General features: G+C 42.0%; 1 protein-coding gene across 1 annotated transcript in view; it reads right to left on the bottom strand.

The window, feature by feature from the left end:
- Positions 1-15,426, bottom strand: part of agrn (agrin) — a 248,631-nt gene that overhangs the window by 100,728 nt on the left and 132,477 nt on the right. The window contains 3 exon segments of the mRNA XM_061671858.1: positions 269-493; positions 4,234-4,303; positions 4,305-4,459. Of these exon segments, the coding sequence (XP_061527842.1) occupies positions 269-493; positions 4,234-4,303; positions 4,305-4,459 (450 nt within the window).

Raw genomic sequence — 15,426 nt, 5'->3', positions numbered from 1 at the left:
TGTTCGACTTCCACTGATAGCCAGCCTGGAGGCGCTTATCAGGCTGGAGGAGGCTACTGTTTGCATGGGACTGACCTTAAGGCCTCAGAACCACTTATCTCTGCCACTGAGAGGGGTTAGATTACGGTGAGGTCTTAATCTACCTCGTCAAATATTAAGCAGCAATTGATCTGCGAACTGCTGCGAGTATGACATTGTTGTGAAGGGGAACGGCATCTCGGATTGGACTGGAGGAAGAGAATGCACGCAAGGTTAAGAGGGAGCTTACCCAGCCTTCTGCACCATCCGCCGTGAATCTTCCGGAGTTTAATTCCTTTCTGCAGGCTCGTTGCTCTCATGGCACAGTCACTGGGGTAGTTTTCACCGTCACTGGCGCACAACGGCTCGCTAGCTGGGAGGCACGACTCGGGCAAGCCGAAGATGAGCGGCTGGCGGGTGAGGGCTTCGACCCGGCACATTGTGTTTAGACTGTTCTCGCTGTCTTTACAAGGGTCTGTGGAGACATATACATTTCAGAATGTTAATTGACTGGTGCAACACCGCAAGAAGATACAGTATTAGAGTATTACAGTAGAGTCCACAATGGTGCAGGGTGTTTATTTCATCATCACATTTCTTCATCTCTGTGAAATCAGGTTATAGTACATTTGATTTGCTCCAAGGTAGAAACTTTATTTGTGAGATACAAAAATCAGTTGTGGTTGTTCAGACCATAGCCATGTAGCATTAAAATCAGGGCTGTGGAAAAAAAAAAAAATCGGCTAACTAAGCTCAGAAAATTTGGTCAATGCAAAAATTTCGAATCAATTTGAGACGCCCGGAACCATTTGGCCACTGTTCATGTTTAGCGCACGGACATCTATTGCGGACGGACGCAATGTTAGGGCCTGTGAAAAAGCATTGCGAAAAACGACAGCGGAGTGTCTGTAAGTGATTATTAAGACATTATTAGATATGTAATGTACATATAAGATGATGTAATATTGGTGAACTGAATGGTAGTTAGCAGGGTTTTTTTTTATTTTTTTTTTTTTTACCTAAAATGGTAATCACACTAATGCTAATTGTGAATGCTAACCGTTTAGCAAAGCCTGATTTTGTTTGTCTAAAATTCTGCAAAATGTATACCACACACTTAGTACCGACATATGCAGTTGAAGGATAGAAGTCCGGCCTTCATAAATGAGAATAAAATGCATGTTAGCAGTCATTACAAAATGTAAACTAAAATAAATAAAGGGGGGGGGGCGGCATCTCCTCGAGTCCTCGACGACTTATCTATTGGACAATCGATTGTAATAAGATTGAATAGTGACAGCCCTAATTAAAATCCCTCCAGTTGAAAATATAACAATGGAGCATGTGGCTCCAACATGGAAATTGCACATCTGTGTGTGCAGTTTGGGAGGCCACTTTAATGAACCAATGGAATTGGAGAGAAGAGTAGTTCTTCCATTCTAACACGCCTCTGTTCCTGCTGCTCTCCACATATTACATTATATTATAATATCCACAGCCGAGTGAGGGAGCGCACCTCCGAGTGAGCTCTTGATCCTAAGGGAGACAAGAAAAAAGATGAAGAGGCGCTCGGTCTGATTCGCTCCCCCATTGCAGGCTATCCTGTTTGGCCTTATCAGCCCTGGATCATAATGGGATTGGTTTGTGGATGAGCAAGAGGAGACTCGGGGCTTTATCCTGCTTGCCACGCTTTTAGAATGAGGGGAGACAAAGGATTTATGTTACAGTGTGACATTAAAACACAGCAAGACATTCCAAGTACTCTTGAGTTATATAATATATGAAAGCCGTAGACAGGAAAAGTAAACATAAAGTAATAACTATGGGTACCTTTTATAAGGTTAATTAACTTAGCAAAAATATAAATCCTTGTACAGATGACGTTGTCACGCGCATCTGCAAAAATGACCTAAAATGCCGTAATAAGGATGCTGTGTGAATCGTTGGCGATATCTCAAGAAACACAATGCTCGGGCTTTTCAGAGAGTGCGATCAAAGGAAAAACACACATTGTCACATACAAGTGCACACATGCACTAAAAACAAATGTCTAGGCCCGCAACTAACAATTATTTTCATAATAGATTTATCTGTGGCGGCACGGCGCACGACCGGTTAGCACATCTGCCTCACAGTTCGAATCCTGGCCTCGCCTGTGTGGAGTTTGCATGTTCTCCCAGTACCTGTGTTGGTTTTCTCCGGGTACTCCGGTTTCCTCCCACATCCCCCCCAAAAAACAAAAACAAAAATCCGCGGACCGGTACCGGGCTATGAGACATTTGTTATCGGGCCGCAGAGAAAGAATGACCAATTTATCGAATTTCTGTTGCATTGCGATTCACGTGTCAATGTGTTTTATTTTGTAAATTGAGCCGATCTTCTCCACCGCAACAGCTGCACGTCTCAACTGACACATCAAGACTGCACAGAGCGCTTCCGTTTCCGGTCCCGGTTAGGCTGCGGCACGCCCGCGACCCTAGCGAGGATAAGCGACGTAGAAAATGGATGGATGGAGTTATCTGTCAATTATTATTTTTTTAATAATCGATGAATTGGGTAAAAGAAAAATCCATCTGCGTATTCAAAAACAGTGCATTATTTCAAATTGACAGTCCAGAAAATGAACAAACAAACACTGATTATGATTCAGTTACTGTTTTGGTCCAAAACATCAAGAAATGTGCAAAAATGTTGCTAAGTAATTCTCAAAGTAAAAACAGATGTTTGCAAATGTCTTATTTTGATGAAACACAAAGATATGTCTGCTTTAATCCAGGGATTTAGACAATTGTGTGTATGTATATATATATATATATTCCATTTGGCCTTGATCTCTTCAAGGCATAATTTTTAACAAGCAATTAATACTCATCACTAGTGTAAACAGCGTCTAAAACAGAAATGAGAAAATGGTTCACAAATGATTGTTGGCAGTGAAACAAGGAGCAAAAATGTGTGGCTTCTGAGAGTCAGGAGAAGGTTTTCTACCAGGACAATGCAGAGGCTCGAGAAGACAAGCATACAGGTCTTTTATCGCAATGCGCGTGTTGTCTCTGCATAAGGCAGCGTCTCACTGCCAGCCAGGCCATTACTTGAGAGCAACACCATTATCATCTCCCATTAAGTGAGAAGAACAGCTTCCAGGATCCTTGCTCTCCTCCAGTCGAGCAAGCAGGGTAATTACAAAAAGAATGGCCTGTTTGCTGCAGAAACTAGCGGCGCGGATAAATCGGGGCAGCGCTGCTCCCCGTGGGCCGACCCGGGCTGGATTTATGCGACCAACATTCTGTCTGCAGACCCGCATGTCCATCTCTCGTTGCCCACCACCGGGCTATGTCTCTGACAGAGAAAATGCTGTGCTCACTCTCCATCTGGCTCTCCACAAGAGAGCCTGGGGGGGGGGGGTTCGCCTCGGGAGTAAACAACCGTTGCTAGATGCAAACGAGTATATGTGTGTGTGTGTGTGTGTGTGTGTGTGGTGCTGGCCCTGTGAAAATGACGAGTGCTACTTAGAGCAACAACAGTTTAAACTACAGGAGTGGTGTGAGGCGGGGGGAAAAAAAAGCGGAATGAAAAAACGAGAATTAGCAGGAGCACATTGTAAGTAAGTGGGAAACGGGAAGAAGAAAATAATGGCCAGAGCTAATAGATTGAAAGTGAAGAAAAGAGAGAACTAAACTATCATGAGTTTCTGGCCTTGCCAAACAGAAAAATATGTTTTTCATTTATTTGTTTGGTTTTCAGATATAGTCAAGCTCATTTGATTGTTTTCTGTTTTATGATTTTCACAATAACTCCCCTTAACTAGCAATTCGAGTTACGCCTCTCTGGTGATCATCTGGAGTTTGAAGGGGAAAACACGTGGTTTTTCGTTTTTAGTTTGGCTTTGAAATATATCTTTTGCGACGCCAGTCTCGGAGCGTTTCTGACGCACCTCATACATACTAGTTTAATATACAATGCTTTTCATGAACTGAGTGAAAAGACAAAATCAAGAAAACAGCCTGTGTAAAAAAAGTCATTGTTAAATCATGAATTCATTGTGGCTAATCATAATTTGGGGTACATTTTCACTGATCTCACCCAAGCCTGATTGACCTCCAGACCTGTTCAATTAAAAAAAAATAAAAAAAATCACTTAAACTGAATCTGTGCCAACCAAATCAAGTCAGACAAACGATCTAAAAAAGCTGCAAAATGCGAGCGGAATCTTACCGCATTGTCCTTGGTGTTGCACCCTGATGTTCTTGTGGTTCTTGCAGGCATACTGATGCAGCTCGCATTCAGTTGCGGTAGTCCTTTCCATCGCTGCCGCACACTGTCCGCTCCGGTCTGCCCTCACAGCCCAGCGGGCACATGCATTTAGCCGACAAGCCGTCAGTGGACTGCACACAGGTGCTGCCGTAGCTGCAGGTCACCTCAGCGCAAGGGTCTTTGAGAGCTGAAGGCAGGGAAACACATGACAAAACCAAAAACAACTGTGTGACTCTCACTAGAACCTGCCGCCAAACAGTTGCACTTGAGGGCACTCTTGCTGTTACTGTAACAACGGACTGTTTCACGGCATACAGTTCATTGTTTTTGAAGTGGCGGCTAGTGCACTTTGGAAGGCCCTTTGCAGTCATTGAAAATGTCAAGAAGTACTTGACATCCCTCGTAGGGGACGTACTTTTGCAGCCTTGTGTTCCATTCTGATTTAGGAGCTTTGAAACCCAAACATGCTTTTCCGCTACGCTCCCGCGAGCTTTCATCGCCGCGGCCGCGAAGGGTCCCATTGAACATTTACCTTGCCACAAATGAGTCCAAGAGCGAGAAGAGAAAAATGGGAAAGGTAATCTCCCGGAGGACTTGGTTTTCAGCCTAATTAAACAGCGTGCCACTTGTCGCCGAGTGAGTCACTGCTGCAACTTTGAATTCGGCCTCATGCTTGCTGGCAACAAAGGAGACTGTCCAAGGGGTTCATAAGCTCGACAAAAAGGTAACGGAACACAGTCGTCATCCAGCAGCGCAGTTCTTCTTTATCACTGTAACATTTGACTGTTTTCTCATGAAAAGAGAAGCGAAACGCCGGCAGCTCTCCCATTTCCGAAACCTTCCAAAATGCTTGTGTACGCATGCCAAGTCAAATTCCCCTTGTTGCAACAAACATTGCCGGAAAGAGAATTCTCACACAAAACACTAGCACACGCACGCAAACACGATAGTTCTTCAAATAGTGACCTCCTCTCTTAATTGTAGTCGGTCATCCGCTTGAAGAAATAGAGGCATTGGAATAAAGAAGAACCAGCAAAGGCTCGAAATGGCTGGGATTATGATTACCGATATTATTATGTACTGTGGTGTATGTGTGTACCACCAAACAGATGACATCCATACAGCTGAAGCTGAGCTTTAGAGTTTTTGTTTTGTTTTGGTTTTTACTTTGACCCCAAAGCTGTATTATAATGTAGAATAATATACTTTATATTGAGACCATAATCCTAATTAGAAATATGGTACTCTCTGCAGTTGTGTACATAAACAACCCCCAGTCGCACACTCACACAAACACACACACGATCTGAGGAAGGATGAGTAGTATTTCCCCTCCCTTTAAAAAAAGGACTTTCTTTTTGAAAGCATGATCCCCTGCTTCTTGCCTCCGGGATAATATGACATCACTGTCTTTTTAATAAGAGCCCGAGATGTGAGCAGAGATACTTTATGGATGTGTAAGAAGAAAGAAGTGCTATGAAGACTCCTCTTCATCAAAGCATATCCCCCACTCTTTCTCTCTCTCCTCATACTCAAGACACATTCTCCTCCCTTTTATTTTCTGCTCCTGTCAAGTCCTTTGGAGGACTTGCTAACGAACACTTTCTCCCCCATTTTATTTTTTATTTTTGATATATCTTCCCAGAGCTTTTCAAAAAGAACTCTGGACCTAATTTAAAACCATTGAAAAGCAGCTTTCAAATCAAGCATTAAATAGCAGCTCTCTGATGGAAATCATATCGTCATTGTGAGCCATCAGCGGCGGCTGAATCTCTAATTGGGTCGGAACAATGAAGCACTGATGATCCTGGGGTCCTCGAGTAATGACCTCTACGAAGCTATCAGAGCAGCTCAAAGGTCACGTTAAGTCTTAACGGTAAACACGACGTGCAAAACGATAATGCCAGACATCTTTTGAAGTCTCCGAGGAGGAAGGTTTTTACATGCAGTTGCACAGTGCGGTCCGAAATCCGTTACATACGTCAACTTCTGGTTTCCACAGTAATAGTTAAAAAAAATTAATAGATTTCCAATCTCCTCGGCGGCTCAAGTCAATTTCCCATCCTCCTAACATAAGCTAACGGAAGAAAATATAGAGGGCTGAAATACAGCAATCATTTTCAGGGAGCAGAATTAGAACGATCCTTGCCGCCAACTAAATGAGTCGCTATCGCCGGAGAAAATCTCCGCGCCTTTTAAACTGCGACGGTAATGGCAAAACTGAAGATAAGGACACTGACAAATAGACAGACAAGATCAAGATGAAAAGCAATGACATTTTCGCACAAATGAGGCGAGACAGCATCTCGAAGTCAGGAGGACAGATTTTGTGCGCGGGATTCGAGACTGCTTGGCCTCGGGGCTGGAATGCACCAGCAGGTTTTTAATCACTTTTTCTCAATAAATAATGAATGAACAGCAAAATGTATACATAGGGAGTCACCGGATATCTATGAATGTGAAAATATGAAAAGTCGGTGATGGAAAGGATGTTGGTGTTGCTTTGGTGGAGATGCGCAAGGAGCCTTTTCCAGACTGGGCGAATCAATTTGACTGATTCGCCCAGTCAATGGCAACTGGATTGAGAGTGTTTTGATTGGTTTGAATTGATGACGTCAACAATTTCCAAAGCGCTTCTTTTGACACGATTGCATGCATTTCCACGGAAATAGCTCAGTAATCCTGTCACACAGCAGGTTTAAATGGATTTAATCACATTTTCAGTCAGTGGTTTTCAATGCTGGAAGCGGGCAGCCTTTTGGTCTCGATGCTTTGTTCTAAAGACAAAAAAATATATAATTGTTATACTTTCAAGTTTTCTGTGCTTCCAAACAGACATTCATTTAGTTGTATTGTTCTGACCTTTTCAAATATAACTTAAGGATTTTGAAAGTCCTTTCATATGAGATCATACCTCGTTACAGAGGCGGTGTAACGACTTTGAAAGTTGGGGGGGCACAGTACTTTTGGGGCACTTTTGGCCGCACACATCGGGGGCACTAAGGGAGGAAAAAGGGGCACTTTAGGTCAAAACTGGGGGGGGGGGGGGGCAACTGCCCCTCCAGTACGCAAGCCCCGAACCCACCCGCATTCCACCCCCTCTGAGTTAAGACCAGTTGTTCTATTGTTTCTATCATATGTGGTTAGCTTTTTCTTACATTTGCATGACAATTAAGAATGTTCAAATGTTCCTTACAACACTGCCTGGAACCCAAACTCATCCTAATACCGTCATAAAATCTTAATATATGATGGTGTGCCATAAAATCTTTTTATGGCAGTGGTATGATGAGTGGGAAATTGTTTCAAAATATGAATAAATCGGAGCAGCATTCCGGAATAGGTTTTGACCCACCTTCGAGCTTGTATTGAGATTAAATACAGTGCATCGGTAAGATAACTGTTACATGCTGCTTTGCCGCTAGTTGTAACATGTTTTGATAAAAAAAAAAAAATAATAATAATAATAATAATGATTTTCAAGGAACTACGGTTTTGATAAAGTGTATTGGATGAGGTGAGAAAATACACTTCAAAGCTCTTCACAGTGAAATGTAACAAGACTGAGTTGCTTGATGACTGACAACCGAGAAGAAGCGGAGGAGAATGTCTTCCTCAAAAGTGGGGCAGAGGAGCTTTGGAGGATGGGGCCGATGACTGTGATCCTCTCCCCTCTCAACCAAACCGCAGGCATCCAGGAGGCAGGTGGCTTGGGATATTAGGGTGGGCTCAGCTCTGCTCTCTGATCCACTCTTTGCCACTGCGAGTTTATTAATGCTCGATTAGGGACAGGACGGTGTCAGCAACATGCTGACTTGAGTTGGCTCCCTGGCGCCACAGCGTCAACAGCAGCCCGTGTGCGTGTGCGTGTGCGTGCACGTGCGCGTGCGCGTGTAGACCGAGTGGCGGTGCCTGCTTAAAGGTGCGTGAAGACGAGTTTGTGATGCTTCCAAATGTCTTTTTGTGCACGCATGCGTATGAGCGGGCTGCTTTCTGATTGTGCAGGCAGTGAAGACAATGGGGGCGGAGGGGTGGGGGTGGGGTGGTGGGGGGTGGGGGCGGCGACGGTAGCTAATCAAATGCAATGATGCGACGTGGGAGAATTTGGCAGTGTGAGTTTTAATCAAGAACCCCCAACCTCCCAACAGCACGAGAAGAAAAAGCGAGGAGCACGGCGACCAAGGTGACAGTGACACGAGAGAGGGGAAGTCGTTCGGGAAACATGGTAGGAAAGAAAAGTGAACATTCGCAGACTCTCTTATTTTGGAAATAAAATAACTATACTGTAGTTTGTGGTGCGGCACGGTGACCGACCGGTTAGCACATCTGGCTCCCGGTTCTGAGGACCGGGGTTCAAATCCCCGGCCCCGCCTGTGTGGAGTTTGCATGTTCTCCCCGTGCTTGGGTGGGTTTTCTCCGGGTACTCCGGTTTCCTCCCACATCCCCCAAAACATGCGTGCTCGGCTGATTGAAAACTCTGAATTGCCCTTCGGTGTGAATGTGTGCGCGAATGGTTGTTTGTTTCTATGTGCCCTGCGATTGGCTGGCGACCAGTTCAGGGCGTACGCCGCCTCTCGCCCGTAGATGGCCGGGATAGGCTCCAGCGGACCGCGACCCTTGTGAGGATAAAGCGGTACGGAAAATGGATTTATGGATAGTTTGGTGCATATCGACAACGTATTATTGTGCCTGTCGTACTTTGCGCCGCATCACACTTAAAGCTGCTTGGAACACAATTTGTTTTTGCAACGCTGTTGTTTGATTTGTTCGGATTTGGAATTTTCGGAAATTGCGGAAATGCAAAATATCTGCTCCAGGCTTAAACACCATCACCGGAATAAAACCTTTAGTAGCTGCGCTTTCATGAAAATTGCAGTACCAAGTGTTTGTATTAAGAAGTAAAGTTGTAACTTTAACTCCAAATGATAAAGGTGTAATGTGACACCGAGTCACGTTGCACATTTGGCAATTTGGCAAAATGAGAATGTAAGAGCTATTTTTCTCTTTTCACTTCGATAACAAGCGATGACAGGTGTTGTGATGCCGTATTTTACTGCTTTGAATTTGAGTTTGCTTGCATCACTTGACTTTCCGTGTACAGGATATTTTTCTGCCTTTCTTAACACCTCTTGTTGAGGCTGCTCCTTTTGGAATAAGTGTCCTCAAAAAATGGAGAAAAAGAACAACACATGCTCAGAGTTTATGCTTTAATGGCCGCTGCACTGAGATATGATTTTTAATACAGCCCATTTATTGGACCTCATTAGATTTTGCTGGTGGCCTTAATGTTGTGCCCGGTCGGTGTACGTTCATTTTTAAATATATAAAAGAATAAAATGTGGAAAAAAGTACTTTCCCCTCAGGCTGAACTTTTTCTCCAAACTTTTTGTTCTCGCTCATAATATTGAATTTTAGATGACTGTCATCCAGTATTAATGAGCTCTAACTAAGCACATACATGAAAGTATAAATGCTGTTTGTTTTTGCATAGTGGGAACCTAAAGAGATGATAATACTTGCGTGGTTGTTTGATCAATCTATTGCAAAGTTTGTATGTTTTTTTTTCTTTTTCTTTTTCTTTTTTTCTCCCTATGTCAAAACCATGCGCTTTTCCAGTACTTTCTATATCGATGTACAGGGATTATTTGGAATCTCACACTTGTGGTCAATTACTTTCTATTTTATTATACAAACAATAGCTTCATTTTTCCTTTTTAACTACAAATGTATCTATGGTATGTTTTATTCATTTTAATATCGAAACGTACTATATGTTGAGTGGACTGAAAATAGTGTAAAATAATGTCAATAATGAACTCTTTATTATTATACTTATTCCATACTTTATGCATTTTATTATTATTGGAGATGCATTGCTATGGAAACAGTGAGCCGCCAGAGCCAGTTTTCCGTCAGTAAATTCAAAAATGTTAAATGAACAAACTGAGATAAAAGAGAAACTAAAACGATGTAAAGGCTTCAGATGAAGAAAGGAAAGGAAATGTTTAGGCTGAAGGAGAGAAGATGTAGAGCAAAGTGTTAATAAGACTGAAAGGTGCAAATGGGAGATAAGGAAAAGGGTCAGGGCTGTTTTGGAGTGGAGAAACTGAAAAAATCAACAAAATTAATGTGGAATAATAGGACATGAATTGGGAGCAAATAGGCCGAAACGATGAAAAGGCCAAAGGGTTCATATTGCTTCATCCTTCTCAACACAAAGTCCACTCGAGGATCTTTCTCCATGTTTGATGTCGTTCTTCAAACAGTTCCACTGAACTGACACCCTCTCTCTCTGAGTTTTTTTGTTTTGTTTTTTCCCCCGCGACGCTGTTTTGCCCTCGAGAATGCAAGTCGAAACAAAACAAAAAAACGCATTACTCAACATTTCGTGAACAAAGCGCACTTGCGTATGTGGCCTCCAACTTCATTTCACTCACCACTTTGAGTTGTGACGGGAAAAAGTCCTGATAGATAGAAGAGTGCTATTATGTTTGGGATGAAGTCCTCCGTTGTTAGGGTTTACATTTACGAGGAGGCCTGCGGAAATGTCATATTTATCAATCATACACATGTTTCATATTCCAACCAAACAGTCGTGTACGTTTCATTTTTAATGACATTTACATGACAGATGAAGAGATGGGATTATGGTTTCGCCAAATGACTCGCCTGACCCACAAGAGAAAAAGCAAACAAAACACGACATTAGCGTCCAATAATTTGATAAGCGCCAAGGGTTTCAAATGCACTACGACTTCAGTTTTGGGTGAAAATGAAAAGTATACTCAAAAAGTATTCAGCGATGGGAAGATGACTTTGGAAATGGAGTTGCTTATGATGACAAGTTATCCAGTTGATAATGTAATATGTAGTAGTGTACCTATTTCAATGACTTTCTCAAAGTAATATAGCGAATTACATTTGATTATCTTTTGATTGGTTTTCTTCATTTTGAGTGACCGCATCAAAAGAATGTTTCTTTGGCTCCTTACACAAGCAATAACAATAAATAACAACCAAAGATTATGAAGGGTAAATACCTCATCAAAAATGTCTTTGTTGCATTATACGTGTACAGCACGTGGAAAACCACCATACCGTAACCGTGTTGACCGAATGAGCACAATTTAGTCTCCCGCTTCTTATGACAACCCCGATAAGTGGACTGCTCCATAAAAAGTTGAAAATTATAAAGATGAAACTTTTTCAAAGTCTAATGTTCTTTTAGGTGTTCAAATGTAACTTTAAGTCTAACCTTTTTAAATCTCAGACAAACTAATACACTGCGCCGTAAGGTGGGACGTCAAGGTCATATTTGGCAAAACATGTCATGTTTGAAACTCGAGCAGAATGCCACATGACCAGAGAGAGCCAATCACAAGCATCAGCTTTAAAAGGGGGAAGCTGATAAGAAAAAGAATTCCTAACGTTTGTGGCTATTTTTTCAAATGTAACTAAAATAGTATTGATGGGAATTCCATCCATTTTGTAATGAATTTACTTCATCCCGTTCCATGTAATTAGTTACTCCACAACACTTCATATGATGTCATATTACAGGTACTGTCTACTGGTCAACTGCATTGTATCCAAATGCAAGTCTCAAAGGAGTTGTTAGTTTTTGAGATCACCGTTGAAGCTTTAGCAGCGGGCACGCTGATGACAACGATGCGTCTTGCCGTGCATTCACAACAAGAGTTTGGATACTGGTTGGCTAACAACTGCGTAAACAACAAGCTGTGGTAAACAGAAAAAAAGATCAAGCTCGGATACTCTACTTGTATACTGTGCATTTGTAATTCTATCAATACGTCTTCTGAAAACCTAAAAATAAATAAAATAAATAAATACAATAAAAAATCAGGGTCACGTTAATGGCGACCCTCCTTGCCATGAAGATGACTCATTGGTGGCGGAGCCAAGTATTGGACAATTAGATGCAGTATGTACACGGTCTTTGCAAACAATTACCAGTAATCATAGAGACTTATGACGATAACTATAATGAGCCCACTTGAGCATGAAGCACTTACACATAAACATAGTCCATATGAATGCATTAAAGGCTCCACTTGAACTCTAATAGGTGCCCTCTGCTTCCACTCACTCCTCAATAATCCGCAGAGAATCAATGTCAATTCAGCATCTCTGACCTGCAAAATTGCACTTTTTTTCCCCTCACTTTTTCCCACCTGGCACACGAAAAATAAAACATTAACAAATGTTGTTGCGTGATAATAGTCATTTGCTCATTTGATCAAAGCACGTGGACTAATTCGCAGCCTGTACAGAGTCATATTAAGAAAAATGAATTACAATTTAAACAAAACTCATTAAAACAGAGTAGGTAGTACATAAAATATACATTTTCTGTTATATGGGTGAATGATATCATACAAAATATCACTGAAGCAAAAATGCTACTACTATACCAAAAAATGCTACTAGTATACCAAATGCAATCGCGATCCTGAATTCAACAAAGTGACCAATCCACACATAACCTGACTCGCTCTATGCTGATGTTTTACTTATATCACGACATCTTAGTTTACCTTTACTTATATTTCTATACTGGTTAGCACATCTGCCTCACAGTTCTGGGGACTCGGGTTCAAATCCGGCCTCGCCTGAGTGGAGTTTCCATGTTCTCCGGGTACTCGGGTTTCCTCCCACATTGCAGAAACCCGCATGGACTCTAAATTGCCCGTAGGTGTGAATGTGAGTGTGAATGTTTGTTTCTATGTGCCCTGCGATTGGCTGGCGACCAGTTCAGGGTGCGGCTCCAGCACGCCCGCGACCCGGGGGCGCATAAGCGGTACGGAAAATGAAATGGATATATCTTGCGGCCATTTTTTGATGTGTTTATCATAGGTTTTATGTATGTCAATGTCTGTATTTTTGTGGTTTATGTCTTGCCTTTGTGCAACTTTCCACCTCAGTGGACAATAAAGAATTCCTTCTATTCTATTCTATTCTATTCTATTCTATTCTGCAGTCATGGGCTCTTTGGACTCAGGATCGGGATTTTCTAAATGGATCTCACTGACTTGCGTTTTAAATTTAACAATAAAAATAAATGAAATGGGGCCCCTTAACTTCTTACCAACACGCTACAAATCAAATAAACCTTCTTAAATCGACCTGCTCACTTCCACTTTACAACACTGGACCCTGTTTAACGTGACAACAATTTCATTTTTTCATAATTAGATACTGTAAAATAGAGGCAGAACTACACTGCTATTGGTATTGTTGCAACATAAAGAAAAGGAAGAATTTGTTTGTCTTGTTAACGTAACTATTTATAGTCCGTTATGAAGTGAATGCAGGACAAAATGACAACTGGAGCAGTATTATTACATGAAATACATGCACAATTTCAATCTTCAGTCTGTTTCTATGCTGGCATGTACCTATACAGATAATTGGTGTGTGTTTCCACAATCTGTGTTGCATGGATGCATGCTTGTTTAACACGTAGGACCTGAAACAAGAAAGTAGATTTGATCTGTGAGTATGTTTCCACATGCGTGCTGTATTCATACAATATACAGTACACACACACACACACACACACACAAACACAAACACACGGTTAGTCTGGCAAAGTTCTGGTTATGAATACCAAGCAAAAAGCAAAGCCTTTGGGAAATGAGAGCAGGGAAATTGAGTTATATACCGTGACCTAATGCCCTCTGTGTGTTAGTGTGAGCGTGCATAAATGTGTTAAACAATCCCCCACGAGAAATTTGATTAGTCTGTGTTCGCGTGTATCTGTGCATGCACATTATTGCTTATGACAGCAAGCAGCAGCAAGAAATGGGGAGATGGTATCTTAAAGAGGCAAACGAGGAGGAAGGGAGTGAGGAAAGTGGATCAGACGGTTGAGCTCTAATCTGCATGGGTAATTTCTGATCGAGAGATTTTTCTGGAGTTTTGTTCAATTTTAGGTCAGAGCATATTGACCTTTGAAAGACCTTTCGAAAGGGTGGAGAGTTGAAAGGCTTCGAATAAACGATAACTCTACATTGTCTTATAATGAGGAGAAATAGCCTTTCAGTCATTCCATAGGGATTCCAGATGACCTACTTCGGAGGATTTTACTGTAAGTGGCGACGCCGTCTTTTCCTGCGATGTTTCTCCAGTCATTTTGTTGAAACCAGTTTCAGTTGACATCATTATTGATTCGTTATTTTAAAAAAAAAAGTCCACATATCATACAAAAACTAAGATTCTTCAAATGTATTATTACAACAACTCACGGCAGTTAAGTGAATAAAGCCCGTCAATTGATGAGAAAATGCAGTCTTTTAAGACAATATGTTACAACAAAGTACACATTTCGTGCATGCATTCATGAGGTCATCTTTTGAAGTGTCTTAACAAATGCATTATTAGCACTGACCATTTGTCACTGTAGTAACACATTTTTCCATTCTTATTGCGACATCGCCATCTTTTATTGTTTATATACTCCAGTTGTCTCTGAAAGACACAATTTCAATTCTTACATATCTTGTCGACATGTTGTTTTGCCCATAAAGCCGGCATTGCTTCGAATACAGCTCGCAGCCACGCCGAAGCCTATTGGATCAAATCTGACGCACCGACCACAATCAATTCATTTCTGAGGATAATTCGCCATCCGTCACCCGCGTTTACCAAGAATTTCGGAGTGAACTGCAATCACTAATTTCATACAAAAGGCAAACACGCAGACAACGCTACATCGGCCAGAAAGTCGGGAATGAAAAGAATAATGGGAGACACCAACGACGACAACAGCGAGAGAAGGAGATTCACTGGCGAGGGCGGAGGAGGGACGACGTAAGACCAAAGACAGCAAATACAGGACGTACTGTACAAGCGAGCGAAAGGAAAACACCGCAGAACGATGCCTCTCCACCAGCTAGCAGAAGTTGTTACCAAGGGGACAAGAAAAAAAGAGAGGAATAATGTAGGATGCAATTCTCAAGGATACTCCTGTTTGGGATTTTCCTGACCTTAGCGCTCTTCTCGGTAGCCACTCGAAGGGGATACCTCCGCACGTTCTACAGCCCAGTTCAAAGAAAGGGCCAGACCAAAAACAGGTGACAACTGCCTCATTTAAGGCTCCTTCTTTCAACAGTTCACCAGCAAAAATCTCTTTTG

Source organism: Phycodurus eques, chromosome 1, assembly GCF_024500275.1.
Source record: "Phycodurus eques isolate BA_2022a chromosome 1, UOR_Pequ_1.1, whole genome shotgun sequence".
Taxonomy (NCBI): Eukaryota; Metazoa; Chordata; class Actinopteri; order Syngnathiformes; family Syngnathidae; genus Phycodurus; species Phycodurus eques.
The sequence above is the reverse complement of the archived record's forward strand: the minus strand, read 5'-3'. Positions and strand labels throughout refer to the sequence as shown.